Source organism: Pelodiscus sinensis, chromosome 4 (assembly GCF_049634645.1).
Source record: "Pelodiscus sinensis isolate JC-2024 chromosome 4, ASM4963464v1, whole genome shotgun sequence".
Lineage (NCBI taxonomy): Eukaryota > Metazoa > Chordata > Testudines > Trionychidae > Pelodiscus > Pelodiscus sinensis.
In genome coordinates, this window is record NC_134714.1 from 21,765,886 (window position 1) to 21,782,925 (window position 17,040).

The window sequence follows — 17,040 nt, forward strand, 5'->3', positions numbered from 1 at the left end:
AGTGTGTGGGAGGGGCGTATGGGCTCAGGAGGGGGGCAGAGAGTTTGGGTTTGTGGAGTAGGGGGACCAGAGTGGTGGGCAGAGGGCTGGATGGAAGGAGAGACTGGGGTGCCAGAAACAAGCTCTGGGGTGCCAGAAACTGGGACACTTTACCAGTGAGACTTCAGGCCAACAGTTCAGCACGTTTCTCCAGCAGGAACCTCCCCTGCCACCACCCATTGGCTGCCTCTCCATGTGCTTGGTGACTAAGAGTCTGAGGGAAGGGGAATTGGTGCTTCCCGTGCTGCCTGTTCTTAAACAGGCAGCTTCCAGTGGCCAGAAACAGCCCATGGGATTGTGCTGGGGGCGGGAGCCTCCCGCTCCCTCCCAGGCTCACAGTGTGTGAAAAACAAAGGGCCCTGCAACAGCGTTTCTGCATGGTGTGCGGGGACAGGGCGAGCACAGGAGGCTGCCTGGGGGCTCCCTGCTGCATCTGTCTGGATTGTTTTGCTGAGGGAGGGCTGGGCTTCAAAATAGCTACATCTGGGTCCGTTGCAAGCCATAGGTTGCGGACCCCTGCTTCAGTGTGTTCCATCTCCATCTAGTGGAAGGACCCCAATAAAGATGTTAAGTATCGAGTGACTGGCTAATTGAATAGTTGATAGGGAGCCTCCGCCTTTGAAGTATAACAGCCCTAGGCTGATGCTTCACTTTAAGGCGAAAGCACCATGTGGAACCCGGGGCTCCCTGGCTGATCTTGGGCTTCACGGGGCGCTGCGGTTTTGAAATGCCACGAGGAGCCCAATGCAGGGCTCCCTGCAGCATTTCAAAGTGGCAGCACCACAGGGAGTCTGGGATCAGCTGGGGAGTCCCCAGATGACCCCAAGCTCCTTATGGCATTTCAAAGTGGCAGCGCCGCATGGAGCGGCTCACCCCGGGCTCTGTGCAGTGCTGCTGCTCTGTGCAGTGCTGCACTCTCGCATACCTCCCTCTTCTCTCTCTCCCCTTGCTGCCGCTATTTGATAGAGGCAGCAAGGGGAGGGTGTGAGAGAAGCAAGTAGTTGACTATCCTATCAACTATCCAATGAACAACGGTGGAGATCCTGCAACAGCATTAGCCCATTAGGTCAAGTGGTACTGGCTCATACTTTTAACACACGAGGTGGGAGGTTCAACTCCCAACAATGACACATTTTTCTGGTGATTACAATGAATTACCACCACAAGACAGTGTGTTTTTAAAATGGAAATTTTCAAAAATAATTCAGAAAAGGCACTGGAGATCTTCTGTCTCCTGTGGGAAGGCGGGAGAACAGAAGAGTTAGTAGAGGTGGTTGCTAGTTATAAAAATAAGTAAGAGTAATGAGTACCAAGATGAGATAAGGGACATATGCATTCTTGAAATATTTCAGCTGCATTGCCTCCTGAATTAGCATGATCACCTCAAAGATGGTTTTAAGCTATAACAGGGACTCAACAATTTGTTATACAGTGACTACTACATCCTTACACATTCCAGAGTAAAGAACTTACTCCATAGTAGCTTTCTCTCCTCTGTGCCTAAACACTGCTCACAAGTTTCAGCTGTTATTGCACTTGGTGACTAACCAGTTCTTGAGGTCTGAAACCAAACCTGTTGCGGCACCCTTAACGCTGACTCCCTTTCCTCCAGACACAGCAGAAAGCAGGAGCTCCTTGGTAAAAGGCCTACTCTTCAGATGTTCAGGGCCTTTAATTGCCATTCAAGTTAATAAGAACTGACTGCTCAGCTCATCACAGGGCTATGCCCAAGCTGAAGCTGCAGTTTGGAATAGTTCTTGCAATAGTGGTCCTACAACTTACACAGCCCATTTGGGACTACTCTCAAATGCATTTCAGGTTATGGCTTACAGCCACACTACTTCCCCAGTACTGTTACTATACTATCACATTACTGGTATTCACATACATGTTACACCATCCCAAAGCTTTTCCCCTAGAAAAGTTTCCCCTCTATTGCTAATATTGTTTCAATTGCCTTGGTAAAAGCAGCAATAAGAGCACAACTATACAAAGGATTCAAGGTGGCAGCTAGCTTATTAATGAAGTCTCAAACCCACCTTGTGATGGGGTGGATTAAACGTAGATGGGTAATGGAGCTAACTGACTGACAGACCACAACTCAGAGGCTAAGCAAACTGACTCAGGGAGGGAGCCCAGCTGGGACAGATGACTAAATACAGGAATTTGGAAGCAGTAGTTGAGAAATAAGGTGCAATAACTCCTGGTGGGATGGAAGGAGGGGGTGGAAGATGCGTTTGGGGCTGAGAGACAAGTAGCATGCAGTTGCTCCCTGGGAAGAGGGAGAAGTGAAGCTGGCAAGGGGCGTATGGGGGCAGAGAGGACAAAAAAGTAAGTAAAGAGCTCAGGGGAAAGGAGTAAGGGCTAGAAAGAACATGCCCTTGGCTACTATGTATAGCAGTGATCCTTAGACTGAGGCTTGGGAGTGGCAAATGGCTCTTTAATGCTTCTCCTGTGGCTCTTTGCAGGACAGGATATTAAAATGATGTGTGATTTAATTATTAACCAATCAGGATGCTTTTACTGTGTTAATTATCAATTGTAATTGATAAAGTAAGACTACTTGGTCAATCTCAATATAAAAATGGCCCCATTGGTTCAGGCCAATGTCCAGTATCCATGTCTCCTTACAACAGCAAATGCCTAATACTTCAGAGGAAATGAACAGAACGGGAAATCATCAAATGATACATCCCGCTTGTGTGTGTAGGTCTGTCATACTGTTCAAAATATAACTATAGATTACTAAAGTAAATGAAACAATGAATTCACAGTACTGTGGCTCTTAAGTAATGCTGGCTCTAATGTGGCTCCTGGACCATCGAAGTCTGAGTACCACTGATGCAACGCATCCTTGAGCAAGAACCAGGAGTAGAGGGTGGGCCCGGGTTCCACTGCCAGCTGCAGAAGACACAGAACCATCAAGCAGTGAGTGATACTGCCACAGACTGTTGAAAATTGACACAATGGACACATGCCTAGTGACCTAGCTGGAGGGCTGAGTCAAGAAGAGGCAGCAGCAGCTCAGGAAGAGAGAGGAGCAGCAGGCTGAGAGAGGGAGGCGGAGAATTGGCATGCAATTGCAGGAAGGGGCGTCGACCTTGCAACGCTAATCCCCAGAAAAGGCAGAAGTAGGCACCATCCCTAGCAGTGAGTAGCGCACCATGGGTCACCGCTTTTAGCAAGTCTGCATGACATGGCAATAAGAGTGCCTTGCTTAAGCTAACACTTCCACTGCACAGGGAAAGGAAGTGTTTCAGAAAACCAAGCTATTGTAGGAAAATTTATGAAACCTTCATTCCACAGGAGCGCACCGGGCAGGCACGATTAGGAAACATACTTTTCTAGCCCAGATGCCTGTTCTTGGTGCACCCTCGCATTCCATCATTCGTAAACCAGCCACTTGTTAGAAGCAGTGTGAGACCAGGAATATGCAGCACATCATATGCATCCCATTGCAGCGCCCTGTACTCCAATCAAGCACAAGTGGCTCTGAGCAAACTATATGGAGAAGCTGACTGCCTCTTCCAGACATGAGATCTAGAGACCAAAGCTCCTTCTGGGCAGCATGGCATTCTGAAGACACCACCCACAGGCATACACCCCTGAATCCTTCAAATTCAAGCCCACTGCATATTTTGTTTTATTGATCAAATAAGCTCAAGAGAGCTTTCACTCCATTACTTTCCTGGCTACCACTTGAACCATTTCTGAACCAGATGCATCACTGAAAGGGTTAAATTAAAATCCTAACTGAAATTTATGTTTTGACTCCAGAGACACCAATCTGCAGTAATAATGATGAAAGAACAGAGCTGAGATTTCACTTAACACTGCAGCAGCCAGCAAACGCCACATGGTGGCTTATGAACAAAAAAAACCCAGCTTCTTAGGCTTTTGTATCTATCCCAGATTCTTATTTGGAATGTCTTAACCTTTGAAATTGAGAGGTTGCTCTTTTGGTGTTTGCAGTATTATTTCCCTTTCCTCCCACAATACAATCATTTGTAAACATATGAACTTACCCCCGTTTAATGAGAGAAACCAGGTTCATTAGCATTTTCCCTTTATCCTTCTAGTCTCTCTTTTGGGTATTTACATATCTGCTGCAATTGCTTCTGCCAATAAATGGCAGATACTAGGATAACATTTCTACAACTAAACTCCTAGTGAATGTTAAACTAAACTTCGTTTATCTTGTTTTCAGATTTATGAATTAGTATTTTCTTGCAGCAGCTATTGTATGTGTGTCCAAGCTTTACGCCTGCCAGCTTCACAGAGTACTCTGAAATTCGGATTAGGGATAAATACAAGCCTTTCTATTAATCTTTTTTAGATGTCACTGTGAGGAGCCAACAGACTGATGTTAGTCGGGGAACAGGAAGGGAAGGCATAAACAGCATGGTCATAAGTAGTTAAGCTATGGTTAAAAACAAGTAGAAAAAAAACACAGAAAAACTAATCTTTCAGGTCATCTTTATCCACCATGAGACACTCATAAAAAGACACAAGTCTAATGTTTTAAAGATTTCTCGTGCCATCTTTGAAGTATTAATTCCAACTACTTAAAGGAACATTGTCAACTTGAAGCCTTGTTAATTCCCCCCCCCCCCCCGCCCTTTCCCCCCCAAAAAAGTACTGGGTTATAGTACTACCTTCCCCAGAGCCTCCCTGTCTTTGTGTGTTTTATACTCCTTTCACTGTGCTGCCCAAAAGAAAGTGGGAGCAGACTATTGCCTCCCCAAAAGAAAGTGGGAGCAGACTATTGCCTGATCTTGCCTAGAGAGCCATGTCTCTACAGACCTTTGTTGATTTCAGCACAGCTTTGCAAAGACAAACACACACCCATGAGGTTAGATGCCTTTGCATAGCCAAGCCACTGATCTTGCAGAGAAAACACAGTGAAAACCAGCTATACACAGGGCTGTCAAAAGCACTCAATCCCCTAAAAAAGAAACAGGTATTTTCTCCTCTAATCTGTCAGTTATCCATTTTAGGTTAACAAAATTCAGATCAAGGCTATTTTAAATTGATCATAGAATCATAGAATAATAGGACTGGAAGGGACCTCGAGAGGTCATCGAGTCCAGCCCCCCGCCCTCAAGGCAGGACCAAGCTCCGTCTACACCATCCCTGACAGATGTCTATCTAACCTGTTCTTAAATATCTCCAGAGGGAGATTCAACCACCTCCCTTGGCAATTTATTCCAAGGAGCATCATATTCTAAAACCCTTAGTATTAGAAGCATAATCATACTGGCCAATCACAAGTTGTGCTGCACTGCTCTCACTCAGTTTCTGACCAATAAGAACTGAGATATTTTGCTGAGGGGGGGCAGAGACAGTGTGCTAAAACCTCTCCCTTCCTCCCCACAGAGCAGCTAGTCACTTTGATCGGCACGGCCCCCTGCCACAGGGGCAGGTGCTGGCCAACTCCATCCTGCAGACCGTATCTTGCCCGCCTCTGGCCTAGCACAATGGGGTCCTGGCTCCTGATGCATACATAATCTTTCCGTCTCCTCACCTGCTGTTTGCTGGAGGGCCTCAGTAACCTCCCTCAACAGCCCGAACAATAAGGTCACAAGATGCAAACCAAATTACAGCTCTCCCTGACCCAAATGCATGGCCAACAAAGGCCACTTTTAGCATCAGCCTCTAACTACTACTGATGGAGTCTGTAATGAGTAAGCTGCATGTTAGCTCCTAACATCAAGTCCAGAGAGCACATGGTTAATATTTAATGTCAATTAAAAACTCTCCTCCCCACCAGGGCCTAGACTGGCGCATAGCTGTCTTCCCAGGACCAATTCACCACACTTATTTTGCACTGCCAATAGGATTGCAGAATCGTGCTTCTGTAACTAGTTTAGCCAGGCTAGCCTCCCCATAGCCCTCTGTGCATTATGGTACCCTAGTGAGCATGGTTCCTGGCACTGCAAGTTCATCTCTGCAGGCACATGCAACAGGCACTCTGCTCCCCGAAAGAAACAACAGGACAGTGTCCAGGTTTTCCCAGAATTTACCAATGCTAATGCACTTAGGCAGGGAAGAAGGTGCAGACACATATAGCTGGTGGCTCGGGGCGGGGATGGAGGGGACCTGCCATGTGCAGGGCCGACTTATCTATTAGGCACAGTAGGCACAGTGCCTAGGGCCCACAATATTTTTAGGGGCCCACGAAAGTGTTTTAATTTCTTTTAAAATCAGAAAAAAAAACCGAACTTTTAGGGTCAAAGAAAATCTATTAAATTTTGCCTACAACAGAAAAAAAATGAAATGTTGAAGTATTTAAAGTTATTTAAAAATTATTTTTATATGGAGGAAGGGGCCCACGAAGGCAAAAGTGCCTAGGGCCCAGGAAAGTCATAATGCAGCCCTGGCTATGTGGATGCAGCTCAGCCACGTGTGTGACAAGATCAGAGGCCACTGCGATCAGGGTATAAGAATGCTGGAGCATGTGTAATGCATGTGCATTTCTTTCCACTTTAGTTACCCCAGAGTTTACAACTTCATGGGATACCGTTTTCCACACTCTCAAGAAATCTTGACAACAGCAGCCAAACAAAGGAAGGAGAAGAGGGAGACGTTCTTCTATATTTTAATAGTTTTTAAAAAATTTTAAAAAAAACCAGATGTGTGTGGAAATGAAAGCAGGATGGACTTTGGAGAGAGTCATTAAAAATAATAAAGTAGCAAGTGAAGGCAGCTTTTCCACTGTGGGTCACATTCAGGCCCATAAAGATTATCACCATGATTGGGCCATTAACCTGATTAATTTATATTCCTCAGAGACTGCTGGAACAAGCCAATGCTTCCTAATTTTCAAACTAGGTATGTAAAATCCTATTAATAATAACCAGTTAAACTACGTTTAACCAGTTAACTAGCAAGTTGCATCACGGGTGGAGACCACTAGAGCCCGCGGTGGGCCCAGCCAGGCAGGGCACACTGCACTGCATCGTGGGCTGGACACCACTCCAGCCTAGCAGGGCGACTTAACTGGTTACCAAAAAGCATCACCTAGTAAGAATGAAGCTTACCAGATAACCAGTTACTCAATTATATCTCTGTTTCAGACTAGCCCAGTATTATTGTGGTAAAGCCCAGTGAAGTAATTGGCATTGCTATACTACATAGTTTCACCATGCCAGCCTGTCTTTAGATACTGAGGGGTAGGGACCTAAGAGTGTAGTTGATTAACTGATAAGCAAAAGCTTATAGGTTAATGCTATAGACTACATGCATTTCCCTCCCTCCACCCCACCTTGCCAGTAAATTGTTTAGCAAGCTGGCCAGCAGCCCAGCTCAGTCCTGGCTTGCGATGGGACCTGCCCCCTCCCTCCTTTCAGTTCTGGCTCACACCAGGTCCAGGAGCTAGCTCGCGCACACGCACGCGCACACACAACAGCAGTTGCTGCCACCCCACGCTGCTGCCTCTATCAGAGCAACGGCCATCGGTCAGTGAGGGGAGCTGGTTTTTAAAATTGGTTTCCTCATAGACCAGCTCCCATCTAGTAACCCGCGCTGCTGCCTCTGATACAGAGGCAGCAGCATGGAGTGGCAAGGAGCTCCTTGGGAGTGAGGACGGAGCACAGTGGCTACCAGCCCCACCCCTTGGGACTAGAGACTAGTCAATTAACCAATAAGAATTTGTGGGTTTAATCAATTATTCAATTATCCAATGTTTAACATCCCTAATAGATTTCTCGAGACCAGTAGTGCCCAAACTTTTCCAAGGGCATGTCCCCTTACCAGTAATGGAACCTATGTATCTGTGTCCCCCTCTGTTGTCGCACAGTAGCTCAGCACAGGAGATTGAGTTGAAGGAGGAGCTGGGGGCAGGACTGGGCTGTGGTCTGGTGTTGCTTCCTCCCCACCCCTTCTGGAGGCTGGCATGGGCCCTGCTATGTGCCCTCTTGCACCTCACAATTTAGGAACCACTGCCCTGATATCCCATGGTAGATTAAATAAACACACAAAGGAAAGAAAAAACTCACAGTTCCTGGGTTCAGCTCCCATCTGCCAAACAGATTAGTTCTACCTACTTCCTATGCCTTGCTCGGCCCCACCTCTCTCCAGTGAGATCTAACATCCCCAGCTCTACCTCCATTAACAGCTTCTCAATGGAGGTCAGAGCAGTTCCCTGCAGCTGAATCAATTCTTAAGAGAAATCTCTTAAGGTCTAGGAGTGTGAGCACAAGGTTTTGTATCAGGTGTGGATAGGCTACACAGCACAGAGGAATGGACTGACTAGGCAAAAGCTACGCAGACAAACGGGGCTATTTTTAAGCCACATTTGGGAGCTGACCTAGGGCAGACTGGAGGGATTTTGTTCTTGCTCTAGTCTATCAGAGCATAAAAAAAAATGTATTGTTCACTCTTTGTTCATGAAACTGCCAGTGGGTACCACCATCTCAGTGACACACTGTAACAAAGGGGATCAGGTGCACACCTTATTGACGGCACTCAGTTTGTGGTGCATGGCCGAGGGTGAAAGGAGCAAAAAAATTGACTCCCTGGATTATGGTTAACAAGCCAAGGGATGAGAATTACCAATGGGTCAGTAAATAGCAGTCAGGGCCAAAAACATTACAACGGCCACCACTTCATGGAATCCCATTACAATATATTCCTCCAGAATGGTTAAACAGTGTTACACCTTCAAGTATATGTGGCATGACTGTTTTAACAGACCTGTGCTAAAGATTTGGACAGAGCAAGAATGTACCAAGTCAACTATTATACCCTAAAATGGAATTAAGTCAAGGGACGATGATTGTAACCCGGTCCCTCAACAGTTTTTCCTGTAGTTTAAACAAGCCTTCAGCAGTAAGATTGTGTGTAAGAGCAGGTGCGAGCTGGGGCCCTTGAACATGAGCCAAGGTAGAACTGCGCAGATGCTAAAGAATGATCTAAGCCAGCCTCACAGCCCTGACTTTTCAGTCATACACACCCTTCATGTCAAGAAGCCCTACAATAAAAAGCAATTCTGTATAGAATTGCTGCAATTAAGTCCTTAGTGGGGACAGTGTCCACACTGCATGGGAGAATGGTACAAGATACCATTCTCCAGCACTGTAAACTCCATGGGGGAGGGAAGAAGAGCAGGAACAATACAGAGCCAATTTAGATTTTGTACTGTTGAGAATCATGGGAAGTTGCCCTGGAAATCAATATCGTTAAATTGCTATATGGTCAGACACAAAGTTCACTAGTATGAATTTGAAAGGAGAAAGGTCCTAGACATTCATTGCTCCAAAGATGCAAGGTCTTGGACAGAGTCACTCATTCCCATGGAGGGTAATTCACATGTATTATATTCTATTGGACCTTTCTACAGTTGATAACAGTGACACCCACCTACACTTTCACTCACCACGCCCATCAACAAGGGGCTAAAAATTACAATGTTAAAATTCCCTATCTCTGAAGCCATGTACTTGGAAACAAATGTACTGTTTCTTCCCAGGCTTTCCTCTGGAATTTAGTAGTTTGCAAAAGATTCCATCTGCAAACTCCTCACGACACCCACTCCCCACACAGCCCCACCCACCCACCCATATAAGAAAGGGGAGAAATGACTCCAGGACTCACAAATAGGAATACAAAGTCCACTAGTGGCCAGTCTCACCACACCACAGGGGGAGGAAGTAGATTTTAAAGCATCAACCAGCTTTTACAAATGTGCAACCTGAGAAACATCTTCTCCAGTGCAGGAGTCACACAGCAGAACTCATCCCACCCATGATATCATCAGTCCTACACCCAATCCATTATATTATCTATACTGCCATCTTTTGCATGCTGAATCTTCAGCAAGCCTTCAGCTGCCTTGTGAGGTACTATCCTGATGCAGCCAGTGAAAAGAAGGGACAAACAATTGGGCCATGACCACTGAGGGAGTAGCACCCTTAGTTCTTTGCTTCTGGTCCTGTGCTTGAATTCAGCGCAGCAAGTTAAATTAAAACAAACTGGAGGGGGTTATTTAAGAGAGTTTCCATGTCAACGCCAGCTATGTTAAAGATGCTGTAATTCTTCAGGAAGTGCAGCGTGCCACAATTAGACTTTTCTACCAGTAGTTCTGCCATGACCTTTGGAAACCCTGTTCCCAGGCACACATTCAGGTTACAATGTAAATCAAAGACATTTTAGTAGTTCCCACATTAACTTGAGTTCCAAATTTGGGGTTATCGAGGATTTTTGTGGGGGTTGCGATAACTTTTTTTCCACCCACTCCCACAAACGCCTCTCCTTCTGGCATCAGAAATATTATTTCTGCAACCTTTTACAGCACTTGAAGCATATGATCAAAAGATCACAAGTTGCTGATCAAGAGCCTCAAAAATTCATGCCAGAGATGGAAGTTATAAGGGGTCTTTTTTCCTCTCCAACGGATATGGCGCTCTGGTCAGCTGCCTAGCAAGGAACAAAATCCCATGTATGGCACTTATTAAAAATTCCCAAATTTGTTTTGAAGCATACCGAGACGATCACACTTGCGTGAGCAATCTCTGCTGTAAAAGGTATATTCACTTAAACTGAATAACTTAAAACCAGGAACTCAAAACAGACTTACATTTAGCCTCTGACAGATTCTGATTGGGTGACCAGACCAGCATACCAAGGTTCTCTCTCTCCTGACAGCGCCTTGTAAGTTTGGCTTGAGGAAAAAAAAAAATATATGCAGCAAAGTTAAAAATAGATTCAAGTATTTGATCGCTCACTAGTACAGAAGCAAACTGGGTACAAAAGTGACTTGCTGTCTAGCTTTTAGTTAGTCTAACAAGATTAAAAGCCTTCCTCCCTCTCTCCACCTCCCTTACACCAAATATCTCTATTTGTCTCTTCTATGCATCGCTCTTAATTCAGTGCGAGAGAGGAAGTATATTCATCCTCTTTCATGCAAAAATTTTTAATTCCACAGTTTGTTAACATTTCTACATCAACATACTTATTTCACTTCTGCCTGGCCCCTTCCTTGTGTAGTTAGCTGAGAATAGACATGTAGAATGAAGAACATTCTAGGATTTTCTGCAAATCCCTGTTAGTTACCTTAAGCCCTCCTCCAGTTAGTTGGAAGGAACAACATATTTCCACAATTACATTTCATACTTGATGTCATGGATATTAGGATATGTGCCTTTGATTATACCATTATACTCTAAATAGGAAAATGGCTCTGTTCATATATGTCTATCACAATAAACAGTTGCTGATATAGTGCATTAAAATAGTTCATTCAAAGCCACATGCATGTTGGGTTTCAGAAAAAGTGATATGAACATCACCACAAGTTTGTGTACAGTGAATTATTGATGGTCAGCTGTTCAATTCCTTACACCATTAGCCAGCTAGGGTATGAGAGTTATCATAAGTAGACATACAAAATGGGAAGAGCAGTACCAAAAACCCTGCTCTGAGTCAGGACATGCAGTTATATCCATTACTAGAACTGGCAACACTATCACTAAGAGCAATACTCTCATTATCTAGTTATCTGTGAGTGCTGGGCGTTATTATTCATATTGAAAAACCTTCATGGAGTGTTAAAGATGCACAGTGCTTCATATATAGAATGTCATATAGCCTTGCCCCAATCTGATTAATGATCTATAAACACAAAGTTCGTGAAAAGAAATTCTTAGGGTACATGTGTATTGAACTACTCTCTGCATCAGCAAGTCTTACAGCTCAGGGCTACAGACTGTGGGGCTAAAAATAGTAGTGGTGTAAATGCTCCCACTTAGACCAGGCCTCAAGCTCTGAAGTGACTCCCCTCCCTGGGTTTCAGAACCTGAGCAGAACAGCTACTCTATTTTTAGTTCCCCAAGCCTGAGTCTGTAGACTTGGGCTGCAAATCATTGCTTCATTTTTTTTCTCTCCCCAATGCAGACATACCCTTAGTAATGAGGAGCAGTGAAAAGAGACCCTACCCTAAGGTACCAAGCGTGTGAAGTCAGAACAGGATCTACTTTTACAATGCATGCAGTAGAGATAGAGTTATGTCAAAGGAAACATGGTGCTGCAACAGGCTACATCAAAACATTTGGTGGGTGCATGCAATGATCCTTAATGATTTCACCACTCAGGCTGCACTGATTTTTAACATTGCCTCTCCTTAACTGGGCATTAGACAGCAAACCTGAGTTACGTTTTCAGGTAACTGCTTAAATCCCATTAATACCATTTTTAAAACTTGCATGTTATTAACCTTTAATTTAATGCAAAGATACCAATTATTTTTACTCTCAATTGTCTGGATGCTTTCACATTTGCATTATCCCTACGCTATACCCCATTTATGCAAGAAAGTTTTTTCTCTGTTCTGCCATGAAGATTCTGAGAAATTAATGACCTTTTCCTTTTCTCTGGCATTTTAAGGAGATTGGCAACTGACTCTTTCCAGACACCTTCAAATTCCAAGTATCCTGAAGACTCTGCCTTGGAATACTGTGAGCAGTACATGTTTTCAAGACTTTCCACATTAGGCAAAAAGTGGGGCTGGGAACTGCAAAAAGAGGAGAAAACATTCTCTGGAATAGAATGACAGGGTGGCGATGGGATGTTCTAGAAAGACAATACAAACATTTTAATGTAAAATGGCAGTAATTGGATTTTGAACAAAACTAGCATTGCACGAAAGTATATCTAAAGATGGCCTCACATTATTTAAGGATATACAAATAAATGCACAAGGAGAGACTCCCATTACGGTTTACTTTAAGCAATGACAGTCAGCTACACCCAAAAAGTCTGTATTCAGCTGTATTTTGTCAAGTTAGGATTCAGGAGTCAATTGCTTAAATGCCAAAAAGAGCAGAGTTAGAGTTAAGGTTGCCCCCTCGTGCCTTGTACCTCTCCAGAACATGCAAAGTAGCTAAACGTAAAGCCTCTGAAAACACCTTAGTACAGTAAAACTCCATTAGTCCGGCATCCAATGCTCCGGGACTCCTGATGGTCCAACACCATCAGGAACCTGGAAGTGCTGGGGCAGCCGGACAGGCTTCCCCCATTCAGCTGCTGCTGAAACTGACCAGCAGCTGAATCGAGGAAGCCGGGAGCAGAGCAGCTGGCGTGCTGCCGGGTTGGTCCCGTAGCGCCGCCCCTCGGCACTGCGGGACCAACCCGGCAGGACACCAGCTGCTCTGCCCCAGGGGTCCCCAAGTCAGCCGCTGCTGAAACAGATCAGCGGCTGATTCCAGGAAGTCCCGGGCAGAGCAGCTCCCCAAGAGGGGCAGCGCTATGGGACCAACCGGGCAGTACCCTAGCTGCTCTGTCCCAGGCGTCCCCAAGAGCAGCTGCAGTGCTGCTGGGTTGGTGCTGTAGCGCCGCCCCTCGGCACTGCGGGACCAACCCGGCAGCACCCCAGCTGCTCTATTGCAGGCTGCTGCTGAAACTGACCTGCAGCGGATGAATCAGGGATGCCTGGGGCAGAGCCAGACTATCGTAAGGGGGGGCTATGAGAGGTCTGGGGTAGCGTCCCCTCCCACTCCACTCCAGACCCTTCATAGCCCCCCCTTCTGATAGTCCAGCACCCTCAGTAATTACGGAAGGTGCTACCTTGAGGGTACGTTTACCCTACTGCAACTATGTACGTTTACCCTACTGCAACTTCTATCCACTAGGCCCAGGAAGGATTCAACCCACCTCCCTACTAGAGATGTGGGCCACTAGTCAACTATCCAATAAGCAGAGGCTTATCAGATATAGTCGACTAGTGATGAGACTAGTCACTTCTCCTCCACCATCACCTTCCCCCAGCTGCCTTTATCAGAGAGGCACAGAAAAGTGGGGGCAGGGAAGAGAGCAGGAGCCAATGCTGGGGGGAGCCAGCTTAAAAGCCGGTTCCTCCCAGCACCATTTCCACAGGGGACTGGGGAGGTAGAGGCACAGTGGGAAACGGCACAAGCAGAGACTGACGCAGTCTCTGCTTGTGCAGCTTCTGCTGCAGTTCTGCTTTTGAAATGGACAAGAGCCCTTGCTGGCCCCAGGCAGCTTCCTTTTGAAATATACAAGAGCAGGGCTGGGGCTATGATACATTTCAAATACTCAGGTGCTACAGGGAGAGCGGGGCCAGTCCCACCTCTCCAAAAGCTGATAGCTAGGTCAATGGAAGAGTTATTGTCAGTCAGCCTGGCTGTCTCTACCTAGTGTGGAGTAAGTCAGGGGTTCTCAATTTTGGTTTTTTTTTTTTTTTGGCTGGGTCCCCCTTTGAAAATATTTCAAGTTCTGACAAAGCCCGCCCCCCGCCATATATCATGCTACTCTTACTTCTGCACTGCCGCCTTCTTCAGAACTAGGCACCCTGCCAGATGCCACTCACAAGACTATTGCTAGGGGTGTTGAGAGACAGTCACAGGTCTGTTGACATAGCTAGGTTGAATTAAGTGTTAGGGGTAGACTGGGCCAGGGAGAGTTTCAACTCATGGTCAGCAGACCTCCAGAGATCTGCGTACTATGTCTAAATGGCCCACAAAGATTGTTACTACCACAGAACAGTGGTTTTCAACCCTGGACCCTTGGAGGTCTACAGACTAGGTTTAAGATTTCTAGTGGGGTCTGTATCTCCATTTGAAATTTGTAAGGGGTCTGCAAATGAAAAAAATACACTGAAAACCACTGGACTAGGCCTAACTCTGCATTAACAATGATCAAGTGCTTTTGAGGTTCAGATTTTTTTCCCCCCCAAGGGAAAGAATTTCACACCACCACAACCCAGCTCTCCCCCTCCTTTGCATGCAGCTCCTTCCACACTCAGAACACACTGTATGTGTATGTTAAACCCCTTCACTGTGCCTGCATCACCCCCTCACTCTTCTTTCCCTGCCTGTCTGATTCAGCCTGGTTCCCCTTCTTCAGCCCTCCTCCCCAAAAAGAGGCAGGCATCAGGATGGGGCCCACAGACTAAGGAGCTGAAGAAAGATGCAGAACAGTAGGAATAGTTTTGAAGGGCTGGGACAAACATGGGGGGGCACGGATGTGGGTTTGAGGGGAACAGATGACACCATGACCTTCTTTCTACAGCCTTCACTTCCTCCCTGCATATTCAACCCAACTTTTCAGATTTCTCCCCCACAGACAGCTCCGGGATGGCTCCAACTCTACCACTACTAAGGGTGTTAAAATGTGTTTATTTTTGTAAGCGAGTAACTGTGGAAAATTTCAGCAGTTACTTGTTTACACACATGGGGGGGGAGGGAGGAGAGCCATTGCTCACGCCTGTCCCCCCTATCCCCACACTGCTGCTTCTGTGGGAGGCAGCAGCAGCGCGGGGGGAGGGGAAGCAAGAGGCTCATCAGTTAATTGTGTGCACAAGTACAGGCTCCCATCCCTAATCATTGCCACCATCACACCCAGTGCTCATCAGTGGCAATTCTCATCCCCTTTCCCTTGGGCATTCAGAATTCCTGCTAGCACAGGGGGAGGGAGGGAGACGGGTTAAGACTGCCCCAGCCCCAACAAAGGGATAAGGGCCCCCCAGATATTGGCTTATACATGGGGAAGTCTCTACCTTCTCTGAAACTGGGCATAGCTGCCACCCCATTTCCAAATATAACAAGCAGATTTTAAACTGCGGGCCTCAGGCCAGCCTGTAGCAGTGATTGGGGATGTAGCACCACCTCAGTCTGAACTCAGCAGGCCACCTAGTCTCTGGATCAGTGTCAAAACCCACCATAGCCATACCAATTTCTGTTTCTGGCAGCCTCCATTCCCAGTTCTGGCTCTGCCCGCAGAGACCTTTGCACACTCCTTCCCATACCCTGAATATCCAAAGGAGGAAGGCCAGGTATTGGGTTTGTGTTGGGAGAGGCACATCCAAAACCTAATTCAAAGAGGGGGAAGGGGGAGGGGGGGGAACGCTCAGCTCAGAAAGCCCGAAAACCTTCTGGCCTAGACAAACCTAAAATAAAGGTGCGTGCACAACAAGTTGGAAAAGCATAATCGGAAGGTAGCTATCTGTGGTTCACAACTGAGGTACAAGGGCAGAACGAGAGGGGTCTCGCAGGGATTTGTCCTGAGTCTGGTTCTATTCAATAACTTCATGAATGATTTGGATAATGGTGTGGAGAGAGTAGGGATGTAAACAAGTAGTTGAGTATATGATTGGCTGATAAATCTAGGCGTATCAGTTAATCTAGTTGACTACTCGTATCAGAGGCAGCAAGGGAGGAGGAAGCAGGAGCTGGGGAGGAATGGACTTGAAAGACGGTTCCCTCCAGCACCAGGTTTGCGGTGCTGCCTGTCCCCCCACGTTCCCGCTGCAGCCTCTATCAGTGGCAGCAGCGCAGGTTGGGCAGGGGAGGCTGCTGTGAAGCAGCCTTTGGCTGCTTCGCGGCAGCAGCTCCTATCAATAGCCTCTGTCCACAGGGAGCTGGAACACACACACACACGCCAAGGGTCACCATGGCAGCCTTCCCCCTACCCTGCAGCAGCCTCTGTTTGTCAGGAGCTTGGACCCTCACAGAAAGAAGCTGCTGCCACCCTGTGCTGCTGCCTCTCCATGGTGTGGCAGGCAGCTGATCCATGAGGTGAGCTGGCTCCCCTCAAGACCGGCTTCCACATGGCAACCTGCACTGCTGCCTCCGTGCTGATAGAGGCAGCAGTGTGGAGTGGCAGGGGGCTCTCTTGGAGTGGGGCTGTAGCACACTGGCTACCAGCCCCAGCCCCCGGAACTATAGCATGGTCGAGTAGCCAATAAGAATTCATGCAATTACTTGATTATTCTATTACCTGCTATCTAACATCCCTAGTACAGAGAACACTTAAAGTTTGTAGATGATACCAAGCTGGGAAGGTTGCAAGCGCCTTTGAGGACAGGATTAGAATTCAAAATCATTCTGTGAACCTGGAGAAATGGTCTGAAATCAACAAGATGAAATTCAGTAAGGACAAATGGGGGTACTATTCATAGAAATGAATTATCAATTGCACAAAACGGGAAATGACTTCCTAAGTCATTGTAGAAAAGGATCTGAGGGTTATAGAGGATCACAAACTAAA

General features: G+C 46.4%; 1 protein-coding gene across 4 annotated transcripts in view; it reads right to left on the reverse strand.

Annotated features, from left to right (window-relative positions):
- RCOR1 (REST corepressor 1) overlaps positions 1-17,040 on the reverse strand; it is a 141,922-nt gene that overhangs the window by 51,770 nt on the left and 73,112 nt on the right. For 2 of the 4 annotated variants that reach the window (XR_012903289.1, XM_075926531.1), the window contains exons 3-4: positions 12,395-12,547; positions 10,616-10,699 (exon numbers count right to left, since the gene is read on the reverse strand). The exons of 1 other annotated variant lie outside the window; for it this stretch is intronic. Coding sequence is in view for 2 of the 3 variants with exons in the window: in XM_075926531.1 (XP_075782646.1) it covers positions 10,616-10,699; positions 12,395-12,547 (237 nt within the window). In the remaining variant the exon portion in view is untranslated. The remainder of the gene's footprint in view (positions 1-10,615; positions 10,700-12,394; positions 12,548-17,040) is intronic. One more of the 4 variants, XM_075926532.1, reaches the window with a different exon arrangement.